The following is an 18,990-nucleotide window of genomic DNA, read 5'->3' as shown; positions in this document are numbered from 1 at the left end:
TTCCGGAAGACTGTGTGATAATGTGAGTAAGACCTTTAAAAAGGTCAACATTCACAAGGCCGCAGGGCCAGATGGGTTACCAGGACGTGTACTGCGAGCATGCGCTGACCAACTGGCAAGTGTCTTCACTGACATTTTCAACCTGTTGCTGACTGAGTCTGTAATACCAATATGTTTCAAGCAGACCACCATAGTCCCTGTGCCCAAGAACACCAAGGCAACCTGCCTAAATTACTACCGCCCCGTAGCACTCACATCTGTAGCCATGCAATGCTTTGAAAGGCTGATCATAGCTTACATCAACACAATTATCCCAGAAACCCTAGACCCAATCCAATTTGCATACCACCCCAACAGATTCACAGATGATGCAATCACTATTGCACTCAACACTGCCCTTTGCCCCAGGAAGAGTAGCTGCTGCCTTGGCAGGAACTAATGGGGATCCATAATAAATACAATTAAAAAAAATATATATATATATATATATATATATAAATATTTAACCTTTATTTAACCAGGTAGGCCAGTTGAGAACAAGTTCTCATTTACAACTGCGACCTGGCCAAGATAAAGCAAAGCAGTGCGACAAAAACAACAACACAGAGTTACACATGGGATAAACAAATGTACAGTCAATAACACAATAGAATAATCTGTATACAGTGTGTGCAAATGAAGTAAGGAGGTAAGGAAATAAATAGGACATAGTGGTGAAGTAATTACAATTTAGCAATTAACACTGGAGTGATAGATGTGCAGATGAGGATGTGCAAGTAGAAATACTGGTGTGCAAAAGAGCAGAAAAACAAAAACAAATATGGGATGAGGTATGTAGTTTGTTGGATGGGCTATTTACAGATGGGCTGTGTACAGCTGCAGCGTATCGGTAAGCTGCTCTGACAGCTGATGCTTAAAGTTAGTGAGGGAGATAAGTCTCCAACTTCAATGATTTTTGCAATTTGTTCCAGTCATTGGCAGCAGAGAACGGGAAGGAAAGGCGGCCAAAGGTGTTGGCTTTGGGGATGAACAGTGAAATATACCTGCTGGAGCGCGTGCTATGGGTGGGTGTTGCTATGGTGACCAGTGAGCTGAGATAAGGCGGAGCTTTACCTAGCAAAGACTTATAGATGACCTGGAGCCAGTGGGTTTGGCGACGAATATGTAGCGAGGACCAGCCAACGAGAGCATACAGGTCACAGTAGTGGGTAGTATATGGGGCTTTGGTGACAGAACGGATGGCACTGTGATAGACTGCATCCAATTTGCTGAGTAGAGTGTTGGAGGCTATTTTGTAAATGACATCGCCGAAGTCAAAGATCGGTAAGATAGTCAGTTTTACGAGGGTATGTTTGGCAGCATGAGTGAAGGATGCTTTGTTGCGAATAGGAAGCCGATTCTAGATTTAATTTTGGATTGGAGATGCTTAATGTGAGTCTGAAAGGAGAGTTTACAGTCTAACCAGACACCTAGGTATTTGTAGTTGTCCACATATTCTAAGTTAGAACCGTCCATAGTAGTGATGCTAGTCGGGCGTGCGGGTGCGGGCAGCGATCGGTTGAAGAGCATGCATTTCATTTTACTATCATTTAAGATCAGTTGGAGGCCATGGAAGGAGAGTTGTATGGTATTGAAGCTCGTCTGGAGGTTAGTTAACACAGTGTCCAAAGAAGGGCCAGAAGTATACAGAATGGTGTCGTCTGTGTAGAGGTGGATCAAAGACTCACCATCAGCAAGAGCGACATCATTGATGTATACAGAGAAAAGAGTCGTCCCAAGAATTGAACCCTGTGGCACCCCCATAGAGACTGCCAGAGGTCCGGACAACAGGCCCTCCGATTTGACACACTGAACTCTATCTGAGAAGTAGTTAGTGAACCAGGCGAGGCAATCATTTGAGAAACCAAGGCTGTAGAGTCTTCCAATAAGAATACGGTGATTGACAGAGTCGAAAGCCTTAGCCAGGTCGATGAAGACGGCCGCACAGTAATGTCTCTTATCGATGGCGGTTATGTCGTTTAGAATCTTAAGCGTGGCTGAGGTGCAACCGTGACCAGCTCGGAAACCAGATTGCATAGCGGAGAAGGTACGGTGGGATTCAAAATGGTCGGTGATCTGTTTGTTCACTTGGGTTTCGAAGACTTTAGAAAGGCAGGGCAGGATGGATATAGGTCTGTAATGGTTTGGGTCTAGAGTGTCTCCCCCTTTGAAGTGGGGGATGACCACGGCAGCTTTCCAATCTTTAGGAATCTCAGATGATTCAAAAGAGAGGTTTAACAGACTAGTAGTAGGGGTTGCAACAATGGCGGCGGATAGTTTTAGGAAGAGAGCGTCCAGATTGTCTAGCCCAGCTGATTTGTAGGGATCCAGATTTTGCAGCTCTATCAGAACATCAGCTGTTTGGATTTGGGTGAAGGAGAAGCGGGGGTGGGTCTTGGGCCAGTTACTGCGGGGGGTGCAGAGTTGTTGGCCGGGTTTGGGGTAGCCAGGTGGAAAGCATGGCCAGCCGTAGAGAAATGCTCATTGAAATTCTCTATTATCGTAGATTTATTGGTGGTGACAGTGTTTCCTAGCCTCAGTGCTGTGAGCAGCTGGGAGGAGGTGCTCTTATTCTCCATGGACTTTACAGTGTCCCAAAACTTTTTGGAATTAGTGGTTAGGATGCAAATTTCTGTTAGGAAAGCAAAGGCTAGTTTTTTCAAACTGACTGTATATTGGTTCCTGACTTCTCTGAAATTTTAATCTCGCAGGGACTAATCGATGCTAGTGCAGAACGCCACAGGATGTTTTCGTGCTGGTCAAGGGCAGTCAAGTCTGGAGTGAACCAAGGGATATATATCTGTTCTTTGTTCTACATTTTTTGAAAGGGGCATGCTTATTTAAGATGGTGAGGAAAGCACTTTTAAAGAACAACCAGGCATCCTCTACTGATGGGATGAGGTCAATATCCTTCCAGGATACCAGGGCCAGGTTGATTAGAAAGGCCTGCTCGTTGAAATGTTTCAGGGAGCATTTGACAGTGATGAGGGGTGGTCGTTTTACCGCTGACCCATTACGGACGCAGGCAATGAGCCGGTGATCGCTGAGATCCTGGTTGAAAACAGCAGAGGTGTATTTAGAGGGCAGGTTGGCCAGGATGATATCTATGAGGGTACCGGTGTTTACAGATTTGGGGTTGTACCTGGTAGGTTCCTTGATAATTTGTGTGAGATTGAGGGCATCTAGCTTAGATTGTAGGACGGTCGGAGTGTTAAGCATGTCCCAGTTTAGGTCACCTAACAGCACGAGCTCTGAAGATAGATGGGGGGCAATCAATTCACATATGGTGTCCAGGGCACAGCTGGGAGCTGAGGGGGGTCTATAACAAGCGGCAACAAGCGGCAACATCGTCACAAAAGTGACTATGCATCAGGATAGATAATAATAAGGCATTTGAGGTAGATATGTACATGAAGGCAGGGTAAAGTGACTAGGCATCAGGATAGATAATAATAAGGTATTTGAGGTAGATATGTACATGAAGGCAGGGTAAAGTGACTAGACATCAGGATAGATAATAATAAGGTATTTGAGGTAGATATGTACATGAAGGCAGGGTAAAGTGACTAGGCATCAGGATAGATAATAATAAGGTATTGGAGGTAGATATGTACATGAAGGCAGGGTAAAGTGACTAGGCATCAGGATAGATAATAATAAGGTATTTGAGGTAGATATGTACATGAAGGCAGGGTAAAGTGACTAGGCATCAGGATAGATAATAATAAGGTATTTGAGGTAGATATGTACATGAAGGCAGGGTAAAGTGACTAGGCATCAGGATAGATAATAATAAGGTATTTGAGGTAGATATGTACATGAAGGCAGGATAAAGTGACTAGGCATCAGGATAGATAATAATAGGAGTAAAATAAAGAACAGACTAACAGGTGTGTGTGTGTGTGTGTGTGTGTGTTGTGTGTGTGTGTGTGTGTGTGTGTGTGTGTGTTGTGTGTGTGTGTGTGTGTGTGTGTGTGTGTGTGTGTGTGTGTGTGTGTGTGTGTGTGTGTTGTGTGTGTGTGTGTGTGTGTGTGTGTGTGTGTGTGTGTGTGTGTGTGTGTGATAATAGGGTGCTATGTTGGACCAACCATGGTTCTGTTATTGTTACTGTGCCTTTCAGTCTGTGGGGTCCGGTCCTCCTCATCTCTCTGCGTCTGTTTTCTCCAGGACTCGTCGAGCGTGGTGGCAGCTCTGTTTGTACAGTATGAAACTGCTCTGCTGTCCCACCTGCCCTTCCCTCTCCACAGTGACGACCACTGTTTGGTCTTCAGCCTCCAGCCACGCTCACAGAGTCACAGAGCCTTCTACTCACAGGTCAGTCAGTCACAGAGCCTTCTACTAACAGGTCAGTCAGTCACAGAGCCTTCTACTCACAGGTCAGTCAGTCACAGAACCTTCTACTAACAGGTCAGTCAGTCACAGGGCCTTCTACTAACAGGTCAGTCAGTCACAGAGCCTTCTACTAACAGGCCAGTCAGTCACAGAGCCTTCTACTAACAGGCCAGTCAGTCACAGAGCCTTCTACTAACAGGTCAGTCAGTCACAGAACCTTCTACTAACAGGTCAGTCAGTCAGTCACAGAACCTTCTACTAACAGGCCAGTCAGTCACAGAGCCTTCTACTAACAGGTCAGTCAGTCACAGAGCCTTCTACTAACAGGTCAGTCAGTCACAGAGCCTTCTACTAACAGGTCAGTCAGTCACAGAGCCTTCTACTAACAGGTCAGTCAGTCACAGAGCCTTCTACTAACAGGTCAGTCAGTCACAGAGCCTTCTACTAACAGGTCAGTCAGTCACAGGGCCTTCTACTAACAGGTCAGTCAGTCAGTCACAGAGCCTTCTACTAACAGGCCAGTCAGTCACAGAGCCTTCTACTAACAGGTCAGTCAGTCACAGAACCTTCTACTAACAGGTCAGTCAGTCAGTCACAGAACCTTCTACTAACAGGTCAGTCAGTCACAGAGCCTTCTACTAACAGGTCAGTCAGTCAGTCACAGAGCCTTCTACTAACAGGTCAGTCAGTCACAGAACCTTCTACTAACAGGCCAGTCAGTCAGTCACAGAGCCTTCTACTAACAGGCCAGTCAGTCAGTCACAGAGCCTTCTACTAACAGGCCAGTCAGTCACAGAGCCTTCTACTAACAGGCCAGTCAGTCACAGAGCCTTCTACTAACAGGCCAGTCAGTCAGTCACAGAGCCTTCTACTAACAGGCCAGTCAGTCAGTCACAGAGCCTTCTACTAACAGGCCAGTCAGTCACAGAGCCTTCTACTAACAGGCCAGTCAGTCACAGAGCCTTCTACTAACAGGCCAGTCAGTCACAGAGCCTTCTACTAACAGGCCAGTCAGTCAGTCACAGAGCCTTCTACTAACAGGCCAGTCAGTCAGTCACAGAGCCTTCTACTCACAGGCCAGTCAGTCAGTCACAGAACCTTCTACTAACAGGCCAGTCAGTCAGTCACAGAGCCTTCTACTAACAGGCCAGTCAGTCAGTCACAGAGCCTTCTACTAACAGGCCAGTCAGTCAGTCACAGAGCCTTCTACTAACAGGCCAGTCAGTCACAGAGCCTTCTACTAACAGGTCAGTCAGTCACAGAACCTTCTACTAACAGGTCAGTCAGTCAGTCACAGAACCTTCTACTAACAGGTCAGTCAGTCAGTCACAGAACCTTCTACTAACAGGTCAGTCAGTCACAGAGCCTTCTACTAACAGGTCAGTCAGTCAGTCACAGAGCCTTCTACTAACAGGTCAGTCAGTCACAGAACCTTCTACTAACAGGCCAGTCAGTCAGTCACAGAGCCTTCTACTAACAGGCCAGTCAGTCAGTCACAGAGCCTTCTACTAACAGGCCAGTCAGTCACAGAGCCTTCTACTAACAGGCCAGTCAGTCACAGAGCCTTCTACTAACAGGCCAGTCAGTCAGTCACAGAGCCTTCTACTCACAGGTCAGTCAGTCACAGAACCTTCTACTAACAGGTCAGTCAGTCACTGGGCCTTCTACTAACAGGTCAGTCAGTCACAGAGCCTTCTACTAACAGGCCAGTCAGTCACAGAGCCTTCTACTAACAGGCCAGTCAGTCACAGAGCCTTCTACTAACAGGTCAGTCAGTCACAGAACCTTCTACTAACAGGTCAGTCAGTCAGTCACAGAACCTTCTACTAACAGGCCAGTCAGTCACAGAGCCTTCTACTAACAGGTCAGTCAGTCACAGAGCCTTCTACTAACAGGTTAGTCAGTCACAGAGCCTTCTACTAACAGGTCAGTCAGTCACAGAGCCTTTCTACTACAGGTCAGTCAGTCACAGAGCCTTCTACTAACAGGTCAGTCAGTCACAGAGCCTTCTACTAACAGGTCAGTCAGTCACAGGCCTTCTACTAACAGGTCAGTCAGTCAGTCACAGAGCCTTCTACTAACAGGCCAGTCAGTCACAGAGCCTTCTACTAACAGGTCAGTCAGTCACAGAACCTTCTACTAACAGGTCAGTCAGTCAGTCACAGAACCTTCTACTAACAGGTCAGTCAGTCACAGAGCCTTCTACTAACAGGTCAGTCAGTCAGTCACAGAGCCTTCTACTAACAGGTCAGTCAGTCACAGAACCTTCTACTAACAGGCCAGTCAGTCAGTCACAGAGCCTTCTACTAACAGGCCAGTCAGTCAGTCACAGAGCCTTCTACTAACAGGCCAGTCAGTCACAGAGCCTTCTACTAACAGGCCAGTCAGTCACAGAGCCTTCTACTAACAGGCCAGTCAGTCAGTCACAGAGCCTTCTACTAACAGGCCAGTCAGTCAGTCACAGAGCCTTCTACTAACAGGCCAGTCAGTCACAGAGCCTTCTACTAACAGGCCAGTCAGTCACAGAGCCTTCTACTAACAGGCCAGTCAGTCACAGAGCCTTCTACTAACAGGCCAGTCAGTCACAGAGCCTTCTACTAACAGGCCAGTCAGTCAGTCACAGAGCCTTCTACTAACAGGCCAGTCAGTCAGTCACAGAGCCTTCTACTAACAGGCCAGTCAGTCAGTCACAGAGCCTTCTACTAACAGGCCAGTCAGTCAGTCACAGAGCCTTCTACTAACAGGCCAGTCAGTCAGTCACAGAGCCTTCTACTAACAGGCCAGTCAGTCAGTCACAGAGCCTTCTACTAACAGGCCAGTCAGTCAGTCACAGAACCTTCTACTAACAGGTCAGTCAGTCACAGAGCCTTCTACTAACAGGCCAGTCAGTCATTCACAGAGCCTTCTACTCACAGGCCAGTCAGTCACAGAGCCTTCTACTAACAGGTCAGTCAGTCACAGAGCCTTCTACTAACAGGTCAGTCAGTCACAGAGCCTTCTACTAACAGGCCAGTCAGTCACAGAGCCTTCTACTAACAGGCCAGTCAGTCACAGAGCCTTCTACTAACAGGTCAGTCAGTCACAGAACCTTCTACTAACAGGTCAGTCAGTCACAGAGCCTTCTACTAACAGGTCAGTCAGTCACAGAGCCTTCTACTAACAGGTCAGTCAGTCACAGAGCCTTCTACTAACAGGTCAGTCAGTCACAGAGCCTTCTACTAACAGGTCAGTCAGTCACAGAGCCTTCTACTAACAGGTCAGTCAGTCACAGAGCCTTCTACTAACAGGTCAGTCAGTCACAGAGCCTTCTACTAACAGGTCAGTCAGTCACAGAGCCTTCTACTAACAGGTCAGTCAGTCACAGAGCCTTCTACTAACAGGTAGCTGTGGTTGTTTATGTGTTGTATTGTGGTTGTTTATCGGTTGTGTTGTATTGTGTATGTGTTATATTGTAGTTGTATTGTGGTTGTTTAGGTGTTGTATTGTGGTTGTTTATGTGTTGTATTGTGGTTGTTTAGGTGTTGTATTGTGGTTGTTTATGTGTTGTATTGTGGTTGTTTAGGTGTTGTATTGTGGTTGTTTATGTGTTGTATTGTGGTTGTTTATTTGTTGTATTGTTGTTTAGGTGTTGTATTGTGGTTGTTTAGGTGTTGTATTGTTGTTTAGGTGTTGTATTGTGGTTGTTTATGTGTTGTATTGTTGTTTATGTGTTGTATTGTGGTTGTTTATGTGTTGTATTGTTGTTTATTTGTTGTATTGTGGTTGTTTATGTGTTGTATTGTTGTTTAGGTGTTGTATTGTTGTTTAGGTGTTGTATTGTGGTTGTTTATGTGTTGTATTGTTGTTTAGGTGTTGTATTGTTGTTGCAGGTGTTACCAGTGTGGCAGGGGTCAGACTCTGGCCTCTCTCTGCAGCTGGTGGACAGAGAACAGCTGACCTGGGATCAGAGGAACATGTGAGTCACAGCAACGAATTGGCTACTTACTCTACGACGTCTATGTGATCTGACTTTGACCTGTCAGTATTCGGAGTGATGTTGATGATCCATGTTGTCCCTCAAGGCACTCCAGACTGCAGTGGCTGCATGACTGCCACGCCCCCCCTGTAGCCAAACGCCGAGGCAGCCTGAAGGCCTCATACTCCCAGCTGCCAGAACAGGACATGTACGTACACATTACCTAGTATACATTACCTAGTATACATTACCTAGTATACACTACCTAGTATACATTACCTAGTATACACTACCTAGTATACATTACCTAGTATACATTACCCAGTATACATTACCTAGTGTACATTACCTAGTATACACTACCTAGTATACATTACCTACCACATAGAGGCAGTCTGAAGGCCTCATACTCCCAGCTGCCAGAACAGGACATGTACGTATACATTACCTAGTATACACTACCAAGTATACACTACCTAGTATACATTACCTAGTAGACATTACCTAGTATACACTATCTAGTATACATTACCTAGTATACATTACCTAGTATACACTACCTGGTATACATTACCCAGTATACATTACCTAGTGTACATTACCTAGTATACATTACCTAGTATACACTACCTAGTATACATTACCTGGTATACACTACCTAGTATACATTACCTAGTATACATTACCTGGTATACACTACCTAGTATACATTACCTAGTATACATTACCTAGTATACATTACCTAGTATACATTACCTAGTATACACTACCTAGTATACATTACCTGGTATACACTACCTAGTATACACTACCTAGTATACATTACCTGGTATACACTACCTGGTATACATTACCTAGTATACATTACCTAGTATACATTACCTAGTATACATTACCTGGTATACACTACCTAGTATACATTACCTAGTATACATAACCTGGTATACACTACCTAGTATACACTACCTAGTATACACTACCTAGTATACATTACCTGGTATACACTACCTAGTATACATTACCTAGTATACATTACCTGGTATACACTACCTAGTATACACTACCTAGTATACATTACCTAGTATACACTACCTAGTATACATTACCTAGTATACACTACCTAGTATACACTACTAGTTTACATACACCTTAGCCAAATACATTCAAAAAAAAAATCACAATTCCTGACATGTAATCCTTGTTAAAATTCCCTGTCTTAGGCCAGTTAGGATCACCACTTTATTTTTAAGAATGTGAAATGTCAGAATAATAGTAGAGAGAATGATTTATTTCAGCTTTTATTTCTTTCATCACATTCCCAGTGGGTCAGAAGTTTACATACACTCAATTAGTATTTGGTAGCATTGCCTAAATTGTTTAACTTGGGTCAAACTTTTCGGGTAGCCTTCCACAAGCTTCCCACAATAAGTTGGGTGAATTTTGGCCCATTCCTCCTGACAGAGCTGGTGTAACTGAGTCAGGTTTGTAGGCCTCCTTGCTCGCACACGCTTTTTCAGTTCTGCCCACAAATTTTCTATAGGATTGAGGTCAGGGCTTTGTGATGGCCACTCCAAAACCTTGACTTTGTTGTCGTCTGTTACGTCCCACCTACGTAACAGCCAGTTGAATCCTGTGGCGCGATTTTCAAAACCCTTGAAATGCTATTACTTCAATTTCTCAAACATATGACTATTTTACAGCTATTTAAAGACACGACTCTCGTTAATCTAACCACACTGTCCGATTTCAAAAAGGCTTTACAACGAAAGCAAAACATTAGATTATGTCAGCAGAGTACCCAGCCAGAAATAATCAGACACCCATTTTTCAAGCTAGCATATAATGTCACAAAAACCCAGAAGACAGCTAAATGCAGCACTAACCTTTGATGATCTTCATCAGATGACACACCTAGGACATTATGTTATACAATACATGCATGTTTTGTTCAATCAAGTTCATATTTATATCAAAAACCAGCTTTTTACATTAGCATGTGACGTTCAGAAAAAGCATACCCCCGCAAACTTCCGGGGAATTTACTAACAATTTACTAAATTACTTACGATAAACGTTCACAAAAAGCATAACAATTATTTTAAGAATTATAGATACATTACTCCTCTATGCACTCGATATGTCCGATTTTAAAATAGCTTTTCGGATTAAGCACATTTTGCAATATTCTGAGTAGATAGCCCGGCATCACAGGGCTAGCTATTTAGACACCCGGCAAGTTTAGCCTTCACCAAAATCACATTTACTATAACAAAAATGGTCTTACCTTTCCTGTTCTTCCTCAGAATGCACTCCCAGGACTTCTACTTCAATAACAAATGTAGGTTTGGTCCCAAATAATCCATAGTTATGTTTCATCAGCGACGTTTTGTTTGTGCGTTCTAGACACTAGCCCAATGGTAAATCACGGTCGTGCGCATGGCGCATAACGTGACAAAAGATTTCTAAATATTTCATTACCGTACTTCGAAGCATGTCAACCGCTCTTTAAAATCAATTTTTATGCCATTATTCTCGTAAAAAAGCGATAATATTCCGACCGGGAATCTGCAATTAGCTAAACAGCCGAAGGAAAATACTGCACGGGGTCGAATCGGGCACGCACCTAATTCCATTGTCCTCTGATGGGCCACTTGGAAAAGGCGATAATGTGTTTCAGCCTGAGGCTGCCTCGTCATCGTTCAGGTTTTTCCCGGGCTCTGAGAGCCTATTGGATCCGTAGGAAGTGTCACGTTACAGCTAAGATCCTGACTCTTCAATAAACAGAAGCAAGAACAACAACACCTTGTCAGACAGGCCACTTCCTGCATGAAATCTTCTCAGGTTTTTGCCTGCCATAGGAGTTCTGTTATACTCACAGACACCATTCAAACAGTTTTAGAAACTTTAGGGTGTTTTCTATCCAAAGCAAATAATTATATGCATATTCTAGTTACTGGGCAGGAGTCGTAACCAGATTAAATCGGGTACGTTTTTTATCCGGATGTGAAAATACTGCCCCCTAGCCCAAAGAAGTTAAGCCATTTTGCCACAACTTTGGAAGTATGCTTGGGGTCATTGTCCATTTGGAAGACCCATTTGCGACCAAGCTTTAACTTCCTGATTGATGTCTTGAGATGTTGCTTCAATATATCCACATAATTTCCTACCTCATGATGACATCTATTTTGTAAAGTGCACCAGTCCCTCGTGCAGCAAAGCACCCCCACAACATGATGCTGCCACCCCCGTGCTTCACGGTTGGGATAGTGTTCTTCGGCTTGCAAGCCTCCCACTTTTTCCTCCTAACATAACGATGGTCATTATGGCCAAACAGTTCTATTTTTGTTTCATCAGACCAGAGGACATTTCTCCAAAAAGTACGATCTTTGTCCCCATGTGCAGTTGCAAACCGTAGTCTGGCTTTTTTATGGCAGATTTGGAGCAGTGGCTTCTTCCTTGCTGAGCGGCCTTTCAGATTATGTCAATATAGGACTCGTTTTATTGTGGATATAGATACTTTTGTACCTGTTTCCTCCAGCTTCTTCAAAAGGTCCTTTGATGTTATTCTGGGATTGATTTGCACTTTTCGCACCAAAGAACATTCATCTCTAGGAGACAGAACGCGTCTCCTTCCTGAGCGGTATGACGGCTGCGTGGTCCCATGGTGTTTCTACTTGCAAACTATTGTTTGTACAGATGAACGTGGTACCTTCAGGCGTTTAAAAACTTTATTTTTTTATATAAAAATGAACAAAATTTATAAAAATAAAATAAAAATAAAAAATATATATATATATATATTAAAAATAAATTTAAAAATATATATATTTTTGGGGGGGTACATTTATTTTTATATATATATTTCTAATAATGACAATTACAACAATGCTTAATGAACACTTTTTTATTTTAACTTAATATGATACATAAATAAAAATCAATTGAGGCTCAAATAAATAATGAAACATGTTCAATATGGTTTAAATAATGCAAAAACACAGTGTTGGAGAAGAAAGTAAAAGTGCAATATGTTTAATGTAAAAAAGCTGATGTTTAAGTTCCTTGCTCAGAACACGAGAACATATGAAAGCTGGTGGTTCCTTTTAGCATGAGTCTTCAATATTCCCAGGTAAGAAGTTTTAGGTTGTAGTTATTATAGGAATTATAGGACTATTTCTCTCTATACCATTTTTATTTCATATACCTTTGACTATTGGATGTTCTTTTAGGCACTATAGTATTGCCAGCTTAATCTCGGGAGTTGATAGGCTTGAAGTCATAAACAGAGCTGTGCTTGAAGCACAGCGAAGAGCTGCTGGCAAACGCAGTAAAGTGCTGTTTGAATGAATGCTTACTAGCCTGCTGCTGCCTACCACCGCTCAGTCAGACTGCTCTATCAAATTATAGACTTAATTATAATATAATAAACACACAGAAATACGAGCCTTAGGTCATTAATATGGTCAAAATCGGAAATGATCATTTAGAAAACAAAACGTTTATTCTTTCAGTGAAATACGGAACCGTTCCGTATTTTATCTAACGGGTGGCATCCCTAAGTCTAAATATTCCTTTTACATTGCACAACCTTCAATGTTATGTCATAATTATGTACAATTCTGGCAAATTAATTACGGTCTTTGTTAGGAAGAAATGGACTTCACGCAGTTCGCAACAAGCCAGGCGACCCAAACTGCTGCATATACCCTGACTCTGCTTGCACAGAACGCAAGAGAAGTGACACAATTTCCCTAGTTAATATTGCCTGCTAACATTAATTTATTTTAACTACATATTTAGGTTAATAAATATACTTGTGTATTGATTTTAAGAAAGTCATTGATGTTTATGGTTAGGTACATTGGTGCAACGACAGTGCTTTTTTCGCAAATGCGCTTGTTAAATCATCTCCCGTTTGGTGAAGTAGGCTGTGATTCGATGATAAATTTACAGGCACCGCATTGATTATATGCAACGCAGGACAACCATGTGTAGTTAACTAGTGATTATGTTAAGAATGATTGATTGTTTTTTATAAGATAGGTTTAATGCTAGCTAGCACCTTACCTTGGTCCTTGCTGCACTCGCATAACAGGTAGTCAGCCTGCCACGCAGTCTCCTCCTGGAGTGCAATGTAATCGGCCACAATCGGTGTCCAAAAATGCCTATTACCGATTTGTTATGGAAACTTGAAATCGGCCCTAATTAATTGGCCATTCCGATTAATCGGTCGACCTCTAATATATATACACATACACTACCGTTCAAAAGTTTGGGGTCACTTAGAAATGTCCATGTTTTTGAAAGAAAATAACATTTTTTGTTCATTAAAATGACTTCAAATTGATCGGAAATACAGTGTAGACATTGTTAATGTTGTAAATGACTATTGTAGCTGGAAACATGTTATTTCAATGGACCAAAAAAATTAGATTTTCTTTAAAAAACAAGGACATTTCTAAATGACCTCAAACGTTTGAACGGTAGTATATATATATAAATGTCCCACCCTACCTGCCAATAGCCCAGGCGTTCTCCCATTGAACCACCCCAACATGCTTCCTAATGCTGCTGTGTTCCAACAGGTTCCTGCAGCACTTTGCTCTGAGCAGTGTGGGTCAGGAGCCCATCCAGGATGACCACCTGGGGGCACTGTTCTCCACGCCAGACACCAGGAACCCTCTGGCAGGACAGACTGACAAGGTAACCAACCCTCTCACAGGACAGACTGACAAGGTAACCAACCCTCTCACAGGACAGACTGACAAGGTAACTAACCCTCTAACAGGACAGACTGACAAGGTAACCAACCCTCTAACAGGACAGACTGACAAGGTAACTAACCCTCTAACAGGACAGACTGACAAGGTAACCAACCCTCTAACAGGACAGACTGACAAGGGAACTAACCCTCTCACAGGACAGACTGACAAGGGAACTAACCCTCTCACAGGACAGACTGACAAGGTAACTAACCCTCTCACAGGACAGACTGACAAGGGAACTAACCCTCTCACAGGACAGACTGACAAGGTAACCAACCCTCTGTTGATGGTCCAGGAGTCTGATGTACCTGTGTGTTTGTATGATAACAGGTGGTCATAACCATCATCTCTGGACTACCGGGCAGCCACAAGAACAGACTGGTTAACTTCCTGGTCCAGCTGAATAGAGAAGGAGGAAGGTGAGACAAGTCAATAGGAACTATAACTCTGACCCACTGTGGTGTCTAACTGTGGTGTTCCTGACTGTGGTGTTCCCGACTGTGGTGTCTAACTGTGGTGTCTAACTGTGGTGTTCCTGACTGTGGTGTTCCTGACTGTGGTGTTCCCGACTGTGGTGTCTAACTGTGGTGTCTAACTGTGGTGTTCCAGACTGTGGTGTTCCTGACTGTGGTGTTCCTGACTGTGGTGTTCCTGACTGTGGTGTCTAACTGTGGTGTTCCTGACTGTGGTGTTTAACTGTGGTGTCTAACTGTGGTGTTCCTGACTGTGGTGTTCCCGACTGTGGTGTCTAACTGTGGTGTTCCTGACTGTGGTGTCTAACTGTGGTGTCTAACTGTGGTGTTCCCGACTGTGGTGTCTAACTGTGGTGTTCCTGACTGTGGTGTCTAACTGTGGTGTTCCTGACTGTGGTGTTCCCGACCGTGGTGTTCCCGACTGTGGTGTCTAACTGTGGTGTCTAACTGTGGTGTTCCCGACTGTGGTGTCTAACTGTGGTGTTCCTGACTGTGGTGTTCCCGACTGTGGTGTTCCCGACTGTGGTGTTCCTGACTGTGGTGTTCCTGACTGTGGTGTCTAACTGTGGTGTTCCCGACTGTGGTGTCTAACTGTGGTGTTCCCGACTGTGGTGTTCCCGACTGTGGTGTCTAACTGTGGTGTTCCCGACTGTGGTGTCTAACTGTGGTGTTCCCGACTGTGGTGTTCCTGACTGTGGTGTCTAACTGTGGTGTCTAACTGTGGTGTTCCCGACTGTGGTGTCTAACTGGGGTGTTCCCGACTGGGGTGTTTAACTGTGGTGTCTAACTGTGGTGTTCCTGACTGTGGTGTCTAACTGTGGTGTTCCCGACTGGGGTGTTTAACTGGGGTGTTTAACTGTGGTGTTCCCGACTGTGGTGTCTAACAGTGGTGTTCCCGACTGTGGTGTTCCCGACTGTGGTGTTCCCGACTGTGGTGTTCCCGACTGTGGTGTTCCTGACTGTGGTGTTCCCGACTGTGGTGTTCCTGACTGGTGTTCCCGACTGTGGTGTTCCCGACTGTGGTGTTCCCGACTGTGGTGTTCCCGACTGTGGTGTTCCTGACTGTGGTGTTCCCGACTGTGGTGTTTAACTGTGGTGTTCCCGACTGTGGTGTTCCCGACTGTGGTGTCCCCGACTGTGGTGTTCCCGACTGTGGTGTCTAACTGGGGTGTTCCCGACTGTGGTGTCCCCGACTGTGGTGTTTAACTGTGGTGTTCCCGACTGTGGTGTTCCCGACTGTGGTGTTCCTGACTGTGGTATTCCTGACTGTGGTGTTCCCGACTGTGGTGTTCCTGACTGTGGTATTCCCGACTGTGGTGTTTAACTGTGGTGTTCCCGACTGTGGTGTTCCTGACTGTGGTATTCCTGACTGTGGTGTCTAACTGTGGTGTTCCCGACTGTGGTGTTCCCGACTGTGGTGTTCCCGACTGTGGTGTTCCCGACTGTGGTGTTCCCGACTGTGGTGTTCCCAACTGTGGTGTTCCTGACTGTGGTGTTCCCGACTGTGGTGTTTAACTGTGGTGTTTAACTGTGGTGTTCCCGACTGTGGTGTCTAACTGTGGTGTTCCTGACTGTGGTGTCTAACTGTGGTGTTCCTGACTGTGGTGTCTAACTGTGGTGTCTAACTGTGGTGTTCCTGACTGTGGTGTTCCCGACTGTGGTGTTTAACTGTGGTGTTCCTGACTGTGGTGTTTAACTGTGGTGTTCCTGACTGTGGTGTCTAACTGTGGTGTTTAACTGTGGTGTTCCCGACTGTGGTGTTCCTGACTGTGGTGTTCCTGACTGTGGTGTTCCTGACTGTGGTGTTCCTAACGGCGGTGTCTAACTGTGGTGTTCCTGACTGTGGTGTCTAACTGTGGTGTTTAACTGTGGTGTTCCCGACTGTGGTGTTCCTGACTGTGGTGTCTAACTGTGGTGTCTAACTGTGGTGTTCCCGACTGTGGTGTCTAACTGTGGTGTTCCTGACTGTGGTGTCTAACTGTGGTGTTCCCAACTGTGGTGTTCCTGACTGTGGTGTTCCTGACTGTGGTGTCTAACTGTGGTGTTCCTGACTGTGGTGTTCCCGACTGTGGTGTCTAACTGTGGTGTTCCCGACTGTGGTGTTCCTAACTGTGGTGTCTAACTGTGGTGTCTAACTTCTCCTGTGTGTGTTGATGTGTAGGCGGGTTGTCTACCGATCAGGTTCAGACTGCAGTGATGGTGTCTAACTGTAGTGTTTCTCCTGTGTGTGTTGATGTGTAGGCGGGTTGACTACCGATCAGGTCCAGACTGCAGTGATGGTGTCTAACTGTAGTGTTTCTCCTGTGTGTGTTGATGTGTAGGTGGGTGGTATACCGTCCAGGTCCAGACAGCAGTGATTGTTTCTCCACCTCCCACTTGCAGCGCTACCTGTCCTGCTTCCTGGAGACGCAGAGAGCACCTGGAGGGAAACCTCGCCTACTGCTGCTCACTCCTGGGTATGTACACATTAATCTGTGTACCGGTCTCTAAGATCATCTGTTATAGTAGCATGAAGTTAAGAAGTCAACCACATAGACATCCCCTCCGTTAGCTCTGTTACAGTAGCATGTAGTTACAGAAGTCAACCAGACAGACATATCCTCCGTTAGCTCTGTTATAGTAGCATGTAGTTACAGAAGTCAACCAGACAGACATACCCTCCGTTAGCTGCTGGTGTCACTGATGATCTTTCTGTTTATAATCCACTGGTTAAATCTCTTTTTCCTGTGTCTGTGTAGATGTATTAGACGTGACCCAGGCTTAACCCTGACTGTCTCTGTCTCTAGATGTACAGATGTATTAGAAGTGGTCCAAGCGGTGCTGTCCCATCCAGATGCTGTGGTCCAGGCTTAACCCTGAATATCTCTCTGTCTCTTTCTCTAGATGTACAGATGTATTAGAAGTGGTCCAAGCGGTGCTGTCCCATCCAGATGCTGTGGTCCAGGCCTGTTTCACCATCGGGGCGGTCACAGCCTGTGTGGACCCTCTCAGCTCATACATGGAACACAGGTCAGGACACCTTCCACTGGTCACACCTAGGGCTGTGGCGGACATTTTGTCAAGACAGTGATTGTCAAGCAAATAACTGCCGTTCTCACGGTAATTGACCGTAGATTAACATAAAAACATTTAGCATCTCCTGCCTTCCACACACAGCCTACAAGCCACTGATGCAGACCTTTGAAACATCTACATTTTAAAAATTACAAAAAAATCTATTTAATATATCCTACACCTTCACAATAAACCCATTATTTATTTTAGACAGGTCTAAAGAACAGAATAGCATACTCTGAGTTGTCCTAATGTTAGGTCCTGATCTGGCTGTGCCAAATGGCTGTGGGGCGACACTAGTTAATTTAGCAGGTCCTGATGTGGCTGTGGGCTACACTAGTTCATTTAGCAGGTCCTGATGTGGCTGTGGGGCTACACTAGTTCATTTAGCAGGTCCTGATGTGGCTGTGCCATATGGCTGTGGGCTACACTAGTTCATTTAGCAGGTCCTGATGTGGCTGTGGGCTACACTAGTTAATTTAGCAGGTCCTGATGTGGCTGTGGGCTACACTAGTTCATTTAGCGGGTCCTGATGTGGCTGTGGGCTACACTAGTTCATTTAGCAGGTCCTGATGTGGCTGTGGGCGACACTAGTTCATTTAGCAGGTCCTGATGTGGCTGTGGGCTACACTAGTTCATTTAGCAGGTCCTGATGTGGCTGTGGACTACACTAGTTCATTTAGCAGGTCCTGATGTGGCTGTGGGCTACACTAGTTCATTTAGCAGGTCCTGATGTGGCTGTGGGGCTACACTAGTTCATTTAGCAGGTCCTGATGTGGCTGTGGGCTACACTAGTTAATTTAGCAGGTCCTGATGTGGCTGTGGACTACACTAGTTAATTTAGCAGGTCCTGATGTGGCTGTGGGGCTACACTAGTTCATTTAGCAGGTCCTGATGTGGCTGTGGACTACACTAGTTCATTTAGCTGGTCCTGATGTGGCTGTGCCATATGGCTGTGGGGCGACACTAGTTCATTTAGCAGGTCCTGATGTGGCTGTGGGGCGACACTAGTTCATTTAGCAGGTCCTGATGTGGCTGTGGGCTACACTAGTTAATTTAGCAGGTCCTGATGTGGCTGTGGGCTACACTAGTTCATTTAGCAGGTCCTGATGTGGCTGTGGGCGACACTAGTTCATTTAGCAGGTCCTGATGTGGCTGTGGGCGACACTAGTTCATTTAGCAGGTCCTGATGTGGCTGTGGGCTACACTAGTTCATTTGTGGGGCTACACTAGTTCATTATGGACTACTAACCTTATTAAAACATATAGGACTATGGGCTACTAACCTTATTAAAACATATAGGCCTATGGCCTACTAACCTTATTAAACATATAGGACTATGGGCTACTAACCTTATTAAACATATAGGAC

General features: G+C 44.8%; 1 protein-coding gene across 2 annotated transcripts in view; it reads left to right on the top strand.

Annotated features, from left to right (window-relative positions):
- dnaaf9 (dynein axonemal assembly factor 9) overlaps positions 1-18,990 on the top strand; it is a 100,522-nt gene that overhangs the window by 51,671 nt on the left and 29,861 nt on the right. The window contains exons 21-28 of one of the 2 annotated variants that reach the window (XM_029712595.1): positions 4,207-4,353; positions 8,241-8,326; positions 8,433-8,534; positions 13,912-14,029; positions 14,422-14,510; positions 16,886-17,020; positions 17,351-17,411; positions 17,509-17,573. In XM_029712595.1, the coding sequence (XP_029568455.1) occupies positions 4,207-4,353; positions 8,241-8,326; positions 8,433-8,534; positions 13,912-14,029; positions 14,422-14,510; positions 16,886-17,020; positions 17,351-17,411; positions 17,509-17,573 (803 nt within the window). Of the gene's footprint in view, positions 1-4,206; positions 4,354-8,240; positions 8,327-8,432; positions 8,535-13,911; positions 14,030-14,421; positions 14,511-16,885; positions 17,021-17,350; positions 17,412-17,447; positions 17,574-18,990 lie in introns of both variants that reach the window. The other variant, XM_029712596.1, reaches the window with a different exon arrangement.

The sequence above is a fragment of the Salmo trutta genome, chromosome 25 (genome assembly GCF_901001165.1).
Source record: "Salmo trutta chromosome 25, fSalTru1.1, whole genome shotgun sequence".
Lineage (NCBI taxonomy): Eukaryota > Metazoa > Chordata > Actinopteri > Salmoniformes > Salmonidae > Salmo > Salmo trutta.
This window is presented reverse-complemented; position numbering and strand designations above follow the sequence as displayed.